At 37.0% G+C, this 18426-nt stretch overlaps 1 protein-coding gene across 8 annotated transcripts in view; it reads left to right on the forward strand.

The window, feature by feature from the left end:
* RPGRIP1L (RPGRIP1 like) overlaps positions 1-17846 on the forward strand; it is a 51133-nt gene extending 33287 nt beyond the window's left edge. For 4 of the 8 annotated variants that reach the window (XM_063170173.1, XM_063170178.1, XM_063170174.1 and 1 more), the window contains exons 19-22: positions 671-854; positions 2395-2479; positions 4433-4566; positions 7298-8606. In XM_063170173.1, coding sequence (XP_063026243.1) covers positions 671-854; positions 2395-2479; positions 4433-4566; positions 7298-7401 — 507 coding nt within the window. In that variant the 3' untranslated portion in view covers positions 7402-8606. Of the gene's footprint in view, positions 1-670; positions 855-991; positions 2371-2394; positions 2480-4432; positions 4567-7297; positions 8607-9967; positions 10117-14145; positions 14543-16770 lie in introns of those variants that run through there. The other 4 variants (XR_010029707.1, XM_063170177.1, XM_063170180.1 and 1 more) reach the window with 4 other exon arrangements.
* The last annotated feature ends 580 nt before the right edge of the window (positions 17847-18426 follow it).

The following is an 18426-nucleotide window of genomic DNA, read 5'->3' on the forward strand; positions in this document are numbered from 1 at the left end:
ACTTTGCAGAACAGTGTGAAACCATTTCATATAAGGAATAGAAGAATGTAATTTCAGTTAAAGATAATAAGAAAAGGCTACAGTGAAGAACAACTGGGATATTATTTTTATTATCACATGTTAAAATTAACTTTGTAAGGTGTGTTTGACTTAACTAGGAAGGTTCACTATATGAAGTTGAATTCTTTGCAAATACATTATTACATTACATACCTAACAATTTTGTGATTTGATGGATTTTAATTGAACTGTTTGTAGTATAGTCTGCAGTAGGTATTAACAATTCTCTTTTATTCGGAAAACTTCAGTACCTTGTATTACTGACAGTATTTTAAGCAGTTACAGGATCACTTTGCTGTGTAGGTAAAAATGATGACAGCTGGAATTTGTGATTCAGATAGCATTTTTACCTAAAGATAACCAGCAGACTATGACTACTACAAAAACGTTTTAATCATTAAATGGAAATCAGTATCTCTTGCAATAACAGTCTTAGCTACAAACCCTGGAGCTTTAGATTCTCATTTTTTATATGTCCGTCAATCAGTATTAATCATATAAAAAGCTGATGATTTACATACACACATATATATATGTGTGTTTGTTTTGTGTTAACACTTAAAGAAACAAAAAATCATTTGTATTATGTTTATATTTTGTTTTTAAATAGGAAGTTGAAAAAATCCAGATTAAAATTACATCACTTGGTCTTACTGAGTCACGAATAACAGAAGATGAAACAATACAGCAGCTGTTTGTAGAATGCAGATTAAACAATTTCCTTGCGGAGGAGACCCCACTGTCACTTCCAAAACCACCTAGTGGTCAGAGGATTCACTATAACTATAGCACTGGTAAGTCTGATGTATTTCTGAGCAGGCTTGGTTCTTCTCTTAAAATCTGTATTATGAAAATAACTGCAATAAAGCCTACTTTCTATATATTATAGTTGCATTTCTTTATGTGCCAACTCTATTTGCCGATTTTCCAGATATTTTGGGAAATACTAGAAGTGATTTTTAAGAAATGAGGTAAGTATGCAATTATCTAGTATACAATGAAATGCTGAAGGCGGCTGGTATATAAAATGGTAACACCACAACATATTTAAATATGCTGGTAGTGCATAAATTTCATAATTAGACTATACATAACTAAAATCTATATATTCTTTTCAGAAGAGCATGATGATCTAATTTTTCTATCAGTACATGATGATACATCTTAGCAAAAGAAAAACATTCTAACCTGTACATCTAAAACTTAGTTGAAAAGAGAGAATATGTAATTGGACTTCATCACTACTTGCAAATACTCAGTGTTCTTTTAATGACAACTTTTTAACAGGGGAACTAATTAATCCTTGTTTCATACTAACACATAACCAATTAATACTTTATATTTACACTACTGGCATACATAGAACTATTGTAATAATTTAAAATTCTCTTGTTAATTATTTCCTCAGCTATGTCATCATATTTCAATTAACTTCTTCTTTCTGGTAGAATTTTCTTTCATTTAAGATTCCAAGTGCCTGAGTGCTTCAGTCTTGGACTTTTAGCTGAGATTATTCTGTAGTGGGTGAATCAGGGTTAGGGTTATTGCTATTTGTGACAAACCCTTAGTACGGACATTTAAATTAAGCATTCTTTTTAAAATAATTACATAAAAGTGGCTTTGCAGAAAGGTGCAAAGTGTGTCTTAGTGTGTGCAGGTGTCTTAGTCAGATCTTTAAAATTGCTGCCATCTACAAACCTGATTTTAGAATGCAACTTCCCAAATAATTCACTCATTTAGATCTTCCTCTTACTCGTAGACTATTGGATTGTTCCATGTGTAGCTGAAGACTGAAATTAATCAGAAATGTCACATCAACGACTGCTATGTTGGCATTGACCACTTGAGAGGGAATATAGATGACAGATTTTCTCCAGTCCATTGGTCTGAAGATTTCTTCTATTGAAATACTGCGGCAGGAAAGGAGGATTGAATTACTGAGGCTGTCAAAAAGGACAAGCACTTTGCCATACATTAGCTTCCTTAGTGGAAGAAAATACAGTAAATCACTTCAAATACAAAGCAGTAGAGACCCTTTTAAAATCATGGCTTTTAAAATCATGGCTGCTATTGCCGTTAATAGAAAGTGGCAGCTCTGTGACATGCTTAGATGCTGCTTTTGTATCTTTTTTGACAGTGTTCATGTAAACCTGCCCGTGACACACCAGTAGATCATGATTCTAACATTTGATTCTAACGTTGTTTTTCCTTAGAAAAGAAAATGAAATAAATGTTTATTTTATTTTGTTCTTTTCTTCTAATAGGTGAAAAAATGTTTTTTTCTTCTATTAGGTGAAAAACAATTGATAACCAGTTATATTATTTGCTTTGCAGCGATAAATGTAGATAAGGAAGATAATCATGCAGAAAGAGAGTATCTCAAGTCAATTCTTCTAAAGCCAGATCTACCTGCTGACAGGTACAGATTAATACTAAAAACATCTATTATAGGTCTTTGTAAAAAATGCTCATGGTTTGTCTTTTTATTTGTCTTTATTGACAAGGTAACCCTAAGTAGTTAATGCATAACTAACAAGAAAAAAATAATTGTTTCAGCTAGGAATGATGCCTGCATTGTGATCTGGCTGCTGCTGGTCTTATTTCTTCTCCGAGTAGGTGCATATGGAATGGAATATTACAAACTTATCTAATGTTTGTTTAGTGCTGTGGTTTAATTCTGGGGGGAGGTTGTTTCTTTTGTTGGTGTTTTTTTTTTTTAAACAACTTTGTTTTACAAAACAGAGTTTCTGGAGTCTATCATCGGTAGTCTGTCAGTAATGAATTTGAAAAGCACGTATCTGTGCGATGGTACAGTAGTACATTTGTTGCTTTTTGAATTCAGAATACTAAAAGAAGTCTTAAGAACTGCAGGAAGTGTTCCTTGGCCCCAGAATTTAAAGTAAAAAAAGTATATGTGTGTATATATGGATGTAGCAGACATCCATTATATGAATACATATGAGAAAGACTAGAAATTAGACTTGTTCAATTTTATAGTAATAAATTTATTCTTATTCATTTTTTTTCATTGAGATAGCCATGTGTATTACTTGGAGAGAAGGAATGACATACTTTGATTCTGTCTCTTCTTGAATATCAATATTCATTAAAATGGAACCACTATTAATTTAAAGATCCATTCCATTTACAGAAGACTAGGATACCTGCTGATTGCATTTGAAGCATCAGAGTCATTTGTAAATCTTACTCACTGATTCACTCTAAGAAAGAGAGAGTGATCTTTCTTCATTCTATATTTTTTATTTGGCATCTCTCTCAGGAACATTGCTAAACATATTCTACTAAAGCATGTTTTACTAAGATTTAATAATAATGAGGATAAAATACTCCTTTTTATTTCCCTGACAGATAATTTAGTTGCTAAATAAATTTCCCTGTCCAACCATCCAGGACCACTGTGGCAGTTTCACTTCACCACCTGATCTGGGAGTGAGGTCCCTTGGCAGCTACACCCCCCACAACTGTCCCAGTCAGACCAGTTGCCTTCACCAACTCCAGCACAGGTGTCCAGTCACTTAGAGGTCCCAATCCTTAAAATAAGGTTTTGGTGCAGTAATTAAATAAGACAATAACAGTTCAAGTTGGAGCCTCAGTGTAAGGACCCTGAACAAAGGAACCTCTCGGCTTTCACACCCTCACAGGACAGTCTGTGGCTCCTGCCACATTGTGAAGTGTCCCTCACCTGGCTGTACCCAAAGTCTGGGAGTTACTGGCTCCAGCCTATATCTCTGAGTGTCCTTCCCCTGGCTGGGCCGTGGGTCCCTGGGCCTTTGTTGTGCTAAGGGATAGTAGCTTCATAGCCTCTTACCTTGGGCTGGGCTCCTCCAGCGCTCAACCTGCAGCTTCTCCTGAGCCACCTGCACTGGATTGATTCCTCAACACAGTGAAACAATAGCTGGTCTGTGTGCTGCAATTTCCCCTATAAATACTTAGATAACTATACTAAATATTTTACAAACCTGAGGTACAAATAAGGTAAAATAACAGCAGTGAGCTTTTTCTCAGAACAGAAGCATTCATCTCTTACATGTGCCATCATGTCACTACTGTCCCCTGTGTTACAAGTAGGTTGTTTCCTGCAGTTATCAGAATGTCTGGTTTGGCTTGTGCTGAAATTTCAGTTCTGTATTGAATAAATAGGAAGGCAGAAGTTCACCAGTAGTCCAGTTTCCCATTTTTTTTGTATCAAGAGACCACCAAGAAACAAAATTTATGGAAATATTCTGCCCTTAACACCAAGGATGTTTCTCTATTTTAAACTTGTAAAATTGTGGTTTTTCTCTTTTCATTTTTTGTAATTTGATTTTTGACCCTTTATGGAAGCAAAATACCTTTTTTTGTGTGTGTTTAGCCTAAAATTTACAGTGGTCAGTGATCCTCCAGAAGATGAGCAGGATCTTGAATGTGAGGACATTGGATTTGCTTATGTCAGTTTAAAAGAGATATTCCAGAAGCAAAGAGATATCATTGAGCAAGATATTGATGGTAAGTTTTAAAGATCACTTTCTTGTAAACTTCTGTAGCCTAAAATTCATTGAATTTCTACTTTGCTTTGCAGGCATTACTGTGCAAATAATTGTTTCAATAAGAAATTATTTAATACTAACTAATAACTTCTACATTTGTTTGCAGAAGTCTGCAAAAACTATCTATTAGTATTATTCCCTTAAGTTAAAAAAAAAAACCCAAACCAAATAGCATTCTCACCTCATAGAAATTAGTTTATGAAACCCAAGAACTTTCAAGCTATGTCCACTGCTATAATTCTGCCTTTTCTACAACATACTTCATTGTGGTGTGACAATAAATATGTATTTTGTATAAAAATTTGTTTTGTATTAAAATTTTCATCAGCAATTTGGTATTACTAATGTCTGTATTTTATTTGAAATTACGTTATGGCCCCAAGTACCTCAAGTTTGTTTCCTCCATATGAAATATGTATGATACAATGTGAAATACTGTTGGTTTTAATTAGGAATCAGTTTTAGTGAGCACCCTTCTGTAACAGACTGACCAAAGTCATTGTGACTCCATTAGAGCAAGGTGATGTGATTAAGAAGTGTGGAATCTTCCTTTTCCTAAGGTCATAGGATGTGTTTTTATAACATTGATAAGAAGACTCAAGAAGGCCTTTTGGTCCTTTTGTAAACTGTGAGGATAATGTTCTCCTTGCTCATTTCCTGTTCCCCATGGCAGCAGAGACACGATTACCAACGGTGCACTTTTCTCTTTACTTTTTCCTCTCAATCCTCTTTCACCCCTTGGGGTGAAGCTCAGTGAAGAAGCTGAAAGCACCTCTCTTATAAAAGAGTAACTCTCCCAGTAAGTGAACTAGTTCAGTGATTGGATGCAGAGCACTCATGTTCACAAAGTTCCTTTTGCAATAGCAAGAGTTCGAGTGAGCCCCAGCAGAATGCCAGGGAAATGTAACTTTACTACTTCTACTGTTGTGTCTAATTCCTGTACTTGAGCAATAGGGAGCTGAGTAATGAGGGAAAAAAATACGCTTTCTTATCCATTTCCATTATCATGCATGATTTGCATCCACACTATTGCTAAAATACTTAAATTTACAGGAACGCGATAAGGAAAATTCTAAGAATCATCAGATTTCCATACTCAGGAAGAATAATATGCAGATATGATGCATTTCCTGCTCTGGCTGAGGAACTTAAGCTTTTCTCCACCAATCATTTTTCTCCAAGTACAAAAGCTCCTCCAAAAATCTATTTTGCACTCTCTCACTGGAAGACTGATTTTTTTCCTGGAATTTATGACCATACCTCCCACTGTCATAATTCCCATTTGATAAGATTGATTAGTTAGGTAAACATAATTCTTAAAAGTCACTTTTCACAAAACTCTTAAAATTCCTAATCATCATCTGAGAGAGTTATTAGGACCAGAAGGACCGAGTTTTATTACTAGTTACTATAAGCTAATCATTACCATGTAATGACAACTACTGAAATATTGTGAGGAGCATTTCTTCCCCTAACTGTCAGACTAATTTAAACCAATTTTTACTTTATGTTAATTATATATATGAAAATGATAATAATAGCTAGAAATACTTTTATTCTTTTTCCCTTCTGCATTTCTCCCCTTTCCTGCATATGCTGTACAGTTTTTTTTTGATTTTCATTGCATCCATAACATATAAACTTCTATATTTTCTGAAAATTAAGATGTTTCAGAGGATTTAAATTAATTTTATGTTAAAATATGTCAGATCGTGGCAAAATAATGTATCTGCATATTTTCTTAGATGAAGTAATTGTAAAAGGATTAATTCTTCAGATCTGAACAAAGATGTCGATTAAATGTAAGGGCACAATAAACAGAATTGCTAAGTAGTGTTGTACACGTTCTCTGAGTTGGATATTGGTTTAAGGAAAAATAATAAACCTAGACACAGGGAAATTCATAGGACACTACTGCATAAATATAAAGTCATTCTTAAGTTAGATACCAAACTTCCTTTATTCTTTTTGAGGATTGCAACCATATATCTTCCTCATATTTTGTTCTTTTCATTGCTGATTGTGTCAAAGCGGTTTATGTGAAATTTGAAGCAAGTAAATGAATGGCTAAGCAAGAAGATGGATGGAAAATATTGTAGTAAAAACATCTAACATTATGTCTCAGAGATAATAGGACAATATAAAAAGGGAGAAAATAGAATTAGTGTTATCTTCTGATATAATTAACTATAATTATCCTGCTCTTCTTTTAAGTAAAAAGGATACTGTCCCCTGAAGTCTGCTCTTGAAGTTGTCAGTTCACTGAGTGATTTGTCGAGGCTGATTTGGACCCGTCCATCATACACAGTGTAGAAAAAGCATTAATTGCTGTATTTTTACTTAAAACTATTCCTTTGTATGTAGATATAAGTTTAATAGAATTTGGAAAATCTTTATTTACATATTGTGAAAAATAATTATTTTATATAAACAATTATTATATTGATATTTCCTTTCTAAATTAATTTTAACACAAATGCATTTACTGATGTATATTCTACTTCTAGGAGTGGTTAATTTCCAGTAGTCTGAGGGTGTGAACTGCAAGATTATTTATTTATCTCTCCCTTATTTTTTTTAGCATATGCTAGTTGCTCTTTAATCTGTCCAAACACTAAAGAAAACTACCAAAACAAAAGTGAAGTCTTAAGTTGAATAGCTAATGCTGTTTTCTGATGTTTCCTTTCTAGTTTTTGATTCACAAGATGCCAGTGCAGTAATTGGAAAGCTCACAGTGACAGTGGAAGCCCTCAATGCACTGTGTTCAGTCCATGAGGAATGCAAAAATGATTAGGAGGCAGGAAAGGGACATTTGCCTATGGACGTTCTTGCTCCCAGTGTAAAGATACACTTGATGGTTCATCAAAAATTAGATCTTTATCATTCTCACAGTATACTTAATGTAAAATGTATATTAAAAAGATGTTTGATGTCCAGAAATAAGGTTTTGTACACTTTTTAGTCTGTTTTCTTTTTTTTAAGGTCCTTGCTGAATTATACTCAGGCTCTCGACACTTGATAGTGTAAGAATCTAACTTAGTTCCAACGAAGTTTGGTTTCTAATGCAAGCTTGCTTGTAAATTATCAGATACCATTTGGGGGTATTTTGTCTAAGGAAATAAGTGATGGTGAACCTTCAAACAGAAATGCTTGTAGATTGTTACTAGGATTAGTTCTGTCACAATACTATGTCAGAATACAATAATTCCTGTTAGAAGTGACCTCAGGTAGTTTTTAGTCCAGTCACTGCAGGATTAGGTATTATGTTAGGCCATGTTGCTCAGGGCTGTATCCAGCCTGGTCTGAAAACTTCCAAGGACAGGCAATGCTTTACTGCTCTCTGCACAACCTGTTCCAATGCCTGACTGTTCTCACAGGAAAAAAAGGAGACACATTTCTACACATTCCTTCAATCCAAATTGAAGCCAAAGCTAGATCTAAGCACATGGAGCAGCTTTTGCACTTAATGCACTGTCTAATAATTTAATTTGTTGTTGTTTTTTTTTTTAATTCTAGGGTTGGCATGTTTATAATTTGTTTCAGCCATTTACATTTTGCACAGAAATAAAAATAACAAAGCATTTTAGCGTTGATTTTCATGCTTTGCAATATACCATCACATTTTTATCTAATTCTGTAAAGCAATTGACAAAAAATACCTGTTATTGTTATCAAAGTGGTTTGCTCAGGTAATGTTTTTGTAGATTTCAGTGGTTAACAATTTGTTATGGTTTATTCCTGGGTTCAGAGTTTTTTATATTAGGCTTAGATTATTTTAAGAGTAAGGACAGCTGCAACAGTGCAAGACAGGTCTTCCACACAATTAGCAATTATTTGTATAACATTTTTATGGAACTGTCATTCTTGTTAAATGCAGAATTATTTCCGTATGTATTAAAGTCACAAGAGCTGAACTATTCTTGAAAAAATGTTGCAAAAATGTGGTCCTTCTACTGCTACAAAAAAATCAATAAAGTAAACTCTGTTTTGCTTGTTATAGACCAGTGGTTATTCTGATTACCTACTTATAAGTATAAATAGCTACACAAGCTGGCAGCCTTTGACTTCAGTGGTAATGAACAACCAAACTTCACCATAACATGAGGAAGAACTTCTTTACATTGAGGGTGGCAGAGTGCTGGGACATCTTCCCAGAGAGGATGTGGAATCTCCTTCTCCAGAGACATTCAAGACAAAAACCTAGCTGGACACTTCCTGCGTCACCTCCAGGTGACCCTACATTGGTGGCGTGATTGGACTAGATGATCTCCAAAGCTCCTTTCCAACCACCAACTAACTATTCTGTGAATTTATTTCAAATCAATGCTTTTTATTGAGGATAAGTAAAGGTTAGAGGTTGATGTAGCTGGGCCCGTGAAATTTGCATCTACTTAAAGGGCTGTTGCAAATACAGCGGAGCCAGCCAGACTCCTTTCAGTTGTGGCAGATGGTATAGAAGGGGCACAAAAGCCAGACGTTGTGGTTTCAGTGGGCTCTGGTATGGTTTTGGGGAGAGAACTTGTTCCCCGGGGGCTGGTGTGCTGGGAGGGGGTGCGAAGGGGGACTGCAGGGAGGGTGTGGGTCCGTTTGGACTCCATGACCCTTCCGACTCAGGATATTCTAAGTTTGTATGCATAATGCATTTCAAAAATACTATGGATCTTGAACATTCCTTCTTTAATAAAGTTCAAAGATGAAAGCAAATATAATAATAAAAAATATACAGTATTTATATGTCTTTTTCTTGGGTTTGTTGGTTTTTTTTTTCCCCCCAGTTTTGGCCACACTGTCTTTGTCTCCTTTTATTCTCCTCAGTACTAGTCATTGTCACGACTTTGCCATTGTCTCTTTCTTTCATCCGGCTTGGTGCACTTCACAGTCACTTAAATGTGGCAAATTCAGGATAACTCCGCGCAGTCTTGAATTGTGCAGTTTGATTCTGATAGGGAGAAAAGGATAAGTATGAAGGTACTGCTAATAAAGAAATTGTTAACCCATTGGACTCTGTACTGTATACTGCTATGCCAGAACATGGTACATTTAGAGAAATAGAAACTTCAGTTGTTTTATTGTTAAGAGGAAATTTTAAAGAACTTAATTTTGCATGCATCATGACCTAATCAATTAAAATACCAGCAAACTATAAAATAACACAGAATGCTTGAGAGTAAAGCTATTTTATGACAACAACTAGTATAGTTCAGAAAAGTAGACAAATTTCTCATGGCACGGTTAGAACAGAGACAACCTGATATAACGCTAAATTATACTACTACACCAGGTACTCCTCACATAGGGTAAAGAAAGATGGTATTCCTTTCATTTCTTCATCTCTATTTGATAAATATTTGTAATTGCAGTGCCTGTTGGAACTGTAAAGGCATGCACATCTGCAAGTTCTTCAAACCTGGTTAAAGGAGTTTTAAAGTTGATGTGGAACAAAGCATTCCAACAAGGACATTGAAAGATTCCCAAGTGAGCAACCCGCCTGGCAGCCTGCCAACATAAGGTGAGGTAGATTTGTCATGGCATACTAGTGATGAGAGACTTCTGCTGAAGCTTCAGCAAACTATCATGTGAAACACACTTCACTACCATCCTCTCTGGCAAGCAGAAGATGGGATGAAGTTGGTTGTGTGTGCTGGTCTACTGCCTTGTTACTGACGAGTAGGTTCATCAGCAAGCACAGAGGGTAAGATGGTGCACTTGAGCCTTCAAAAGGGAGTAGGAGATGGGCAAGTTCATACAAGGACCAGCCCTTCTCAGGGCACAGTGTGGGAAGATGGAAGGGCAGGCCCCCACCCCACAGATGGAGAATAGATGCTCTCCATTTTTGTGCTCAGATTGCAGCCAACAAGGGTAACTGATCCAGACTTCTCCCCTTCTCTAGTTCCAAGGGCTGGCCAGTCCTCAGTTAGACTCGGTGAGCAGGACTGTCCACAGTTGGTACCTCATTTTAAAGTTGGTACCTCACATTAAAGGCTAAGTTTCTTAAATCCTATCAGTCCACAGACTCAGCAGATTCAGAAGCTTCACGATGTGTTTGGGGAGTAGGTTTGATGAACAGATTTCCACCTGAAGAGACCAGTTTCCTTGCTTTGTGGAATATTGCAGACAAGACATTTAGGGTAATGATGGTCTGATGCACCAGTCTTGTATAGGGGAAGTGAAGTGTGGGTTCTTGTCATCTACTGCTGTGAAAGTAAATCATGAAGGAGAGACGTACACAGGCATGTGAAGGTTTAGGCCAGAAAACCTCCAACTGTTGTTTCCCAAACTTGGTGATTCACTGAGTTTTAGATTAGGTTTTAATACATTTTAAACTCCTGGTGGGCCTTTCTGAATTAAGAAGAGGAACTAAGACGTAGCTATATGTGGAGACGCTGTTGCTTGCACGGTTGTAGTCCAATGAGGTCAACTTGTCCCCCCATTTGGAACACAGTGCAGGAGAAAGTTTCGTAGACTTCACTTTTTAGCTTTCTTAACCTATATATCTTTAAGCTATTCTTGCAGGAAGAAAATTGTTTGGTTTGGTAGAATCCTGTTTTTAGAGGATCCTGAAGTGTCCTAATATTGTGCTTATAGCACATTTTGAGTCCTAAAGCAAGCATTGGTTTTTGCAGAAATGCAAAATGCATTCAGCTTCATAAAAACTCCCAAATTTTTTAATTTCTAACACTAACTCACCACCTCTTGAAAGCCAGGGTGATCATGAAGTAAGCTATTGTTCACTGGCAAAGGAGTAAGAGGAAATGGATGATTTCCAGAAAGCTCTTCATGCCTAAAGAAAAAACAAGCCAATGTACAAAGGTTGAATGTCCACCACATACTGCTGATCAGAGTACTGAGGCTTAACTCTTGGGCTGTAATGGTAATAACCAAGAGGACAATTGATGTAATGATAATGGTAATAATGGTAATATCCAACAGGACTTACATGAAAAATAAAGATAAAACAAATGAAATATACCCAAATGTTTAACTAATGAGCAATCCTCTTATGTGCATGCACAAAAGGGTACTAGATTTCACCATGGGAGTTCAGCTTAAATACTGAATCTGGAGTGTTCAGACTTCCATTATAACAGGTTTATAACTGCATTCATATGTATATGACAGCTGCTTGTGCATATACACATAAAAATGCAGGTGTAAACTTGGTGGGGTTAAAAAAAGACTTGTCAGATTTTGTTCCCCAATGACTGAAAACATTGTCAGTACAAACCCCAGGGTTCAGTATGTTCTCATGGTCCTGAATATTGCAGAAACAAATAAAGTATGGAAAATTGAATCTAACTAATCATCTGGTAAGCTTAACAACCAAACATTATAATTAACTGCAGCCTGTCACAACCCCTCAGAAAGGATGCAATAGCAAGATGCTATTTTGATGAAAAACCTTGAAATTGCTCTACCACATCAACTCACTTTCTTTATACAATTTTTTTTTTTTAATTATGATCATAAGGTTCATTCACAGGTCATGTTTGTTACCTGTCTGCAGGAGACTCTAAGTCAATATGGTGTTCAAAACCGTCTGTGCAACTGTCTAGTTGTGGTGAGGGAGAATTCCCTGGAAATAAGACAAGAGCATAATGACTATTCAGTTATGACAATTCAATTAACCAGTTAAAAACCACAGAAAGTGTTTTGTGTCATCTGTAGTCTCCTAGTAGATCTAAGGTAGTATGCAAAGGTATGCTGCCATTTTACGGCAGATAATCAATAGCATCATTTTACAGCTTGAAAATGTTCATTTCTCATTTATTCACTTAGAGAAGCACAAATCAGGGTTGTTGAAGTAATCAAGAACAATATCGTCACCCAGTTACAGACACAAGAGATGCTTCTGATATTAAGAACAACAGACATTTGCTTAAACCCAGTAACTGCTCAGTAGAGCCTTGAAGGAAGCTGTAGCACTGAAGGAATGTGAGTCCTTAATGTCTGGGCTGCAAACGATACCTGATTAAGAATATAATATGAACTACAACCTCTTACCTTTAAAACAAAAGCACTGATAACTCTGTGGCTTTAGTCTAAAAATTATCCAAGAGTTCAATAGTGTCTGGCCATACTGAATCAATTTTTTCTGTCAGGCTGCAAGGTAAAGTTACGCCCCAATTCCTAAATGTAATCTGGCATGAAAACCTGGATTGCTGTTTTCCATACAGCAGTGTCTGACACAGCTTGCAAGCTATGATGTTCTGACCCAATCTATTGTATTCTCTTAGCAAATAAAAAAATACAAAGACCGAATCCTTCCCTATGTAAAAGCCACAGGAAGTCTTTGTTTCTTAACAAAAAAATTAATTTTCCAACTACAAATTCTTATCTTTGTAAAAGGCTTTAGGATTCAAAACTGTTCTTTAAAAAGTATAAACATTTACACTTAAACTTTACCATTGGGACTACAAAACATACCCCTCCAATACCGCACGGTAATTGGTCTTCCATACAAACAGATTCCATCCAGCAGAGCTTTTGCATAAGGCACTGATACTTTGTGTTTAAAGCAGACATATCCAAAAGACTGAGGTTTTCCTTCTTTGTCCTCACAAATCATCACTTTGGTTAATGGTCCAGCCTGAAAGAAATTTCTGTTATTTAGGAGAAACTGACACTTCATTATGTTTTGAATATTTAATAATTTTTCTTCAGCCATAGTCAGAAACCAGTAAGTTTCTTACTTTGAAAATGTGTCTCCACATTCCCAAAGCTCAAATTCTGAGTCTTCTACAAACAAAAATCAACTCCAGAAATTAAAACGGAACCAAGTTAAAAGGGAACCAAGCATCAATTCATGTTTAATCATTCATAACCATAATTTTTATTATTTTTAGAATACCATACCATAATAATTAGTTTCCCAAAGGGGAAGAATAATTTGCTGACTCCATAGCAAAAGTTACCTTCCAGTTCATAAATAAAAATATTAATAGTTTAGAAGTAGCAGTAGATACATGGTCATCATTTGATGGAGGGGAAGAGCTAGAGGTCAGGGATCTATGTTCAGGACTATGCCATAGCAGGAATATTGAACTGGATATTTTCAATGACAGGGCAAAACTAAAATGAGAAGCATAGGCTGTTGCAGCAAAAGGGAATGAAGGCAAGATGAAACAAGGGAAAGACAAGTTACTGGGATGACCTAACGACCCAGATAAAAGCTGGCAGTTGGATGGCTGTTGCAGATTATGCAGAAGAATAATGCAAAACTGTGTTCTAAGACCATCTTTATCACTTTTACATTTTGTCTTCTATTACTTACGTCCCCTAAGAAGATAAACTTCTTAAGATCACATTTACAGTTTACAGTTATACAGCAGACTACTGTTTAATCTTGAAAACAGGCAGGAATCTTCAAACAGGTCCAACTACTTTGTGCTTCTACACTGTCACTGAAAGGTCAGGGTTTGAAGGGATCTTTGGAGAGCATGTCCAGCTTTCCTAACTGAACATCCCGTTGGTCGAATTTTTCTTCTCGAGCATTAGAACAGCATTTCGATATATAAGGGTACCTGTCTGCTACCTGCAGGAAGAGCTCATAGAGGATCTCCTCCCTGACCCGACTCTCCAAGTTCCCCACGAGCAGAGTCTGCTCCGCCGCCTCGGCCCCCACCAAGGATGACATAGAGCCTGCGGGAATGCGAGAAGAGCGTCCCAGCTGCGGGGAAGCTGCACTCGGTGTGAGGGGCCGGGCCGGCTCCTGGCAACACTGGAACGAGGGAGGGCGGCTGTCGCCTTGTTTGTGACACCATCCCCAACGTCTGTGGCACCGTACTTAATCGTTCAGTGTGTAGTAATGATGGTAAGCACAAACATGAAGGTTTTCTCTTGTATTTTTGCCACTGAATCTTAAGTTCTAGCAGGGCTGACTGGTGCAAAACAAACTGAAAAACAATCCACCTTCTCAGACTAGTATTCACAAGTGTGTCCACACCACCCACTCCTGCTATTAGCATTGCAATGAGCCCTTACTGTAGAAGAGGCTGCAAACAGAGCAAGCGCTCAGCTCAGGAGCAAAGAGAGAGGGTTTTATCAGATACAAATCCATGCTAGTCTTACAGAAACCTATTTCTGCACTGTGTTACAATGTTGGCTGATAGAAACAGGTGAAATGAGGGCAAGCTCTTTTAAAAGGCTTGGGCCTGTTTATTAAAAATCAAGACCACAGAAGATGAGACCTCAGGGTAAGCCAGGGGCCTACGTGACAAGTCAGAGATACAAACTAACAGACTGATACAAACTAACAAACTGCAATACAGGGTGCTTCCTCGGACGCGAGTTTCACGTTTCACAGAAAGACGCCAGGCGCTGCGCTTTCAATCCACTTGTTGATGGGTCCTTTTCCTGGTTGCTGGTTGGTCCATAAGATAGCGCATTCCTGGCCAGTTATTCTAGAATTCTGAGGCTTCGTTGGCTGGCTAGTCTTCCAAACATAGTTCATATTAATGTCATCATCTCATGAGGTAGCTTTCTAGAAAACTCGCCCACTCATTCCACCACCTCCCCTCTAGTGGGCACACACTGATACCACAGTACATTTAACTCTAAGTTATTACTTCATAACTTACTACATAAATTACGTATCACAATCTATTACATTAATTAACAATTCAGAATAAAATTACATCGTTAATAATTCATAACCCTGCCTACAAAAGTCCACTTTATTTATAACATTGGCTTGAACAGCAGAGTGATTTTAAACCATGGAGAAACAACAGACTGACCTAATCTCTGGAATAAATTGCTAGAGTTGACCAGTCACAGCTGGGCAAATGAACAGAAACTTTTGCCCCTGATGAGCTTCCAAAGGCAGCTGGTCACAGGCAGAAAGCTGGGGAAAAGAGTGTACCCAAAGCCGCAGGGGCAGCCCCTGGGCAGGGAAGCAGAGCTCACGGCACACTGAGAATTCTGGATCCAAACTTTTGTTATAAATATATAATATGTTGTTGGCTTTTCGCAAATACTAGGATGAATGTTATATGCATAATGTTAAAATAACTTTGCTTTCATTTCTGCTATTAACAAAAACGTAGACATAGTAGTAGTGGTAGCTGATAGCTATGGGTGAACTCTGTTTGGTCGAGATAACATCCAGTGAATATGTAAGGAGGACCCTGCTATTGATATGCCAACTATCAGCGTCTGCCATCTGAAGAAAGTATGGACAAAGGCCCAAACTGGAAGTGACAACGAGGAGCCAAAACCACAACCAAGAAACACCCATATGCTAAAAAGGCAGACCCGAGGAGGGAGGGACCATGTTAAATGGTTCCTGGAAAATGTAAACTAGTTTATGGATATGCATGAGGGTCTATGAATATGCAACAGGTTCTGAAAACTGTATATTTTATGATTGGCTTTTTGCAAATATTAAAGTAAATGTTATATGTGTTACGTTCAAAAGTTATGCTGTATTAATTTTCTTAAGTAGTGTGTTAAATATAGTTTGAGGTTATAATATAATGTTAAAATGGAAGCTATGCTACATAAGATACTTTTTAACTAGCTCAAAAAAGAGATGAGATAATCAAGAATTTCTTCGCACAGAGATAACAGCAACAAGACACTAAAATCCAAAAGAGACAGAATTATCCTCCTTATCATGAAAAACTAGTCTCCTTGCAGACTTCATGGAGTCTGACATGATTTACAAGATGAAGGGGGGGAAGTTGAATTATAACCAGAAAACACCCTTTGTTTGAAAAGAGTTTTTGAATCATGTATGAGATGTATGAATAGGCAACAGGCTATTGCTTTTAAGAGTTAATTCTTTGTTAGCAAGACATGCTTTTTTAGGAAAGCATCTGAATGTTCGTATTCTCTGTTTTTATTGTCCTTTATTGTCCTAACTCTGATTGTCCAAATTCTTATTGCTCCAATTTGCATTACTGTTTTTATGACCATTTTATTACTGTTAAACTTTTAAAATTTCAAAACAAATGATTGGCATGTTTCACAAGATTGATCTAATAGAAAAGGTATTGAAGGGGTATCCCCGAAGGTGACGGTGTGCTCTTGGCTGAGTGCTAAGATGCATCCAGTCGTAATCTTTGCTTTACTGTCTTTGTTTCCCATTGTCTTTTATTAAACTCTTTAAATTTCCACAGGAGAGTGAATGTGTTTTTCACACTTTCTTTCACACTTCTTGTAGAAACACCAGATCAATCACTAACACTACCAGTCGTATGCTGTTGTGAACATCAGCCTGAGCATCTTTGGTCTCTGTAGTGATGGCACACTGAGCTCCTCCCAGACAATTGGGCATGAAGCAGTAGGTGTCTCCCAGCTCCTGTTAACCTGCAAACACTGTTAAAGGGCATCAGCTGAGACAACAGGAGGTCCATCTGCACCTCTGCATCTCCCTGCCTGACAGGCCCGGGCTGGGCTGAGAACTGCGTTGACCACAGAGCCAGCAGGAAGACTCAGGCACAAAGTGACACAGGAAGCAGAATAGCAACTCTGCAGGAGCTGATTCTTGCAGCCTGGGCTTGAGTTGTGCCAGAGTGAAAAATTAGAGCAATGATTTGTGTAACGAGCTGCATTGCCAAGTGCTACCTGAGCCCAAGTGCTTGTCAGACAGAATATATCACCTCTGTGGATCAAGGTAAAAAAGCCTTGACTCATCAGTAGCCTCAGGGAACAAATGTGAATTGAGCACCTGAAATGCACAGCATCAACTCAATACCTGGGTGCGAAAAATGTGTATTTTATGACTGTCTTCTCCCAAATATTAAAATGAATATTATATGTGTTGTGTTAGAAAGTAATGCTGTATTAATTCTCTTAGGTAGTCTGTTCAATATAGTTTTAGGTTATAAAAACTGTTAAAATAGAAACTATGCTATGTAGGATACTTTTTTTAGAGAAAGGACTCGCAGCAAGATAGCAGCTGCAGGACATCTAAATCTTTCAGACAAAAAGAATTTATTGCCTTCTTATCAGAAAAAATTGACTTCTTCCTGCCTGGCTAAGGATTGAAGGCGCCTTAGGTTTAGGAGGAAGAAGTTGATGATGAACAGACAGAATCCTTTGTTTGAATGGAATTTGTGCATCATGTATGAAATGTATGAACATACAACAGGCTGTGGTTTTTAAGGGTTAATCCTCTGTTAACGTGTTTTGCAGGCTTGTGCTGCCCAGAAAACAGTACCTGGACATCTGTAACTCTTTGTTTCTATTGTCTCATATTGTCCTAATTCAAATTGTCCACATTATTATTACTCTAATTGTATTACTATTTTTACAACCATTTTATTACCATTAAACTTTTAAAATTAAAAAAAAAAAGTATTGGCATTTTTCACACTGGGTATGTGTGTTGGAGATCAATGCAATTATTGATACTCAAAATAAGTAATAACCAAAACAACCAAAATAACCAAAACATTAACCTGACAGAGAAGTGAGGCTGTTCATTTCTATGAGCTTGCACCAGAGAGAAGAGTTCAAACCTTGTAACTTTAGCAGCATTCCCAAAGTCATGAACTTTGCATGGAATCAGTTCCACTGCTACTGAAGTATAAGTTTATTCTCCTTCAGAAAACAGGGAGAGGAAGGCAGTACAAGGCACTTCACAATACTGTGATTATTTTCACACACACCACTGTTACTGCAATAGCATGAGACGCAACTGCTCACTTTCAAAATTTAAAAAGGCTTATTAAACTTCAAAAAAAAATCAACAAAAGGACTAAATAAGGAAAAATTGCAGTGCTGGGAACTGCCCTTGTGGCTGCCTACCATGTGGGCAGCTCATCTTGAAGATGAACACTCAGCCTTTAATACTCCTGGGGGTTGTATCAGCCAA

The sequence above is a fragment of the Melospiza melodia genome, chromosome 16 (assembly GCF_035770615.1).
Source record: "Melospiza melodia melodia isolate bMelMel2 chromosome 16, bMelMel2.pri, whole genome shotgun sequence".
NCBI lineage: Eukaryota > Metazoa > Chordata > Aves > Passeriformes > Passerellidae > Melospiza > Melospiza melodia.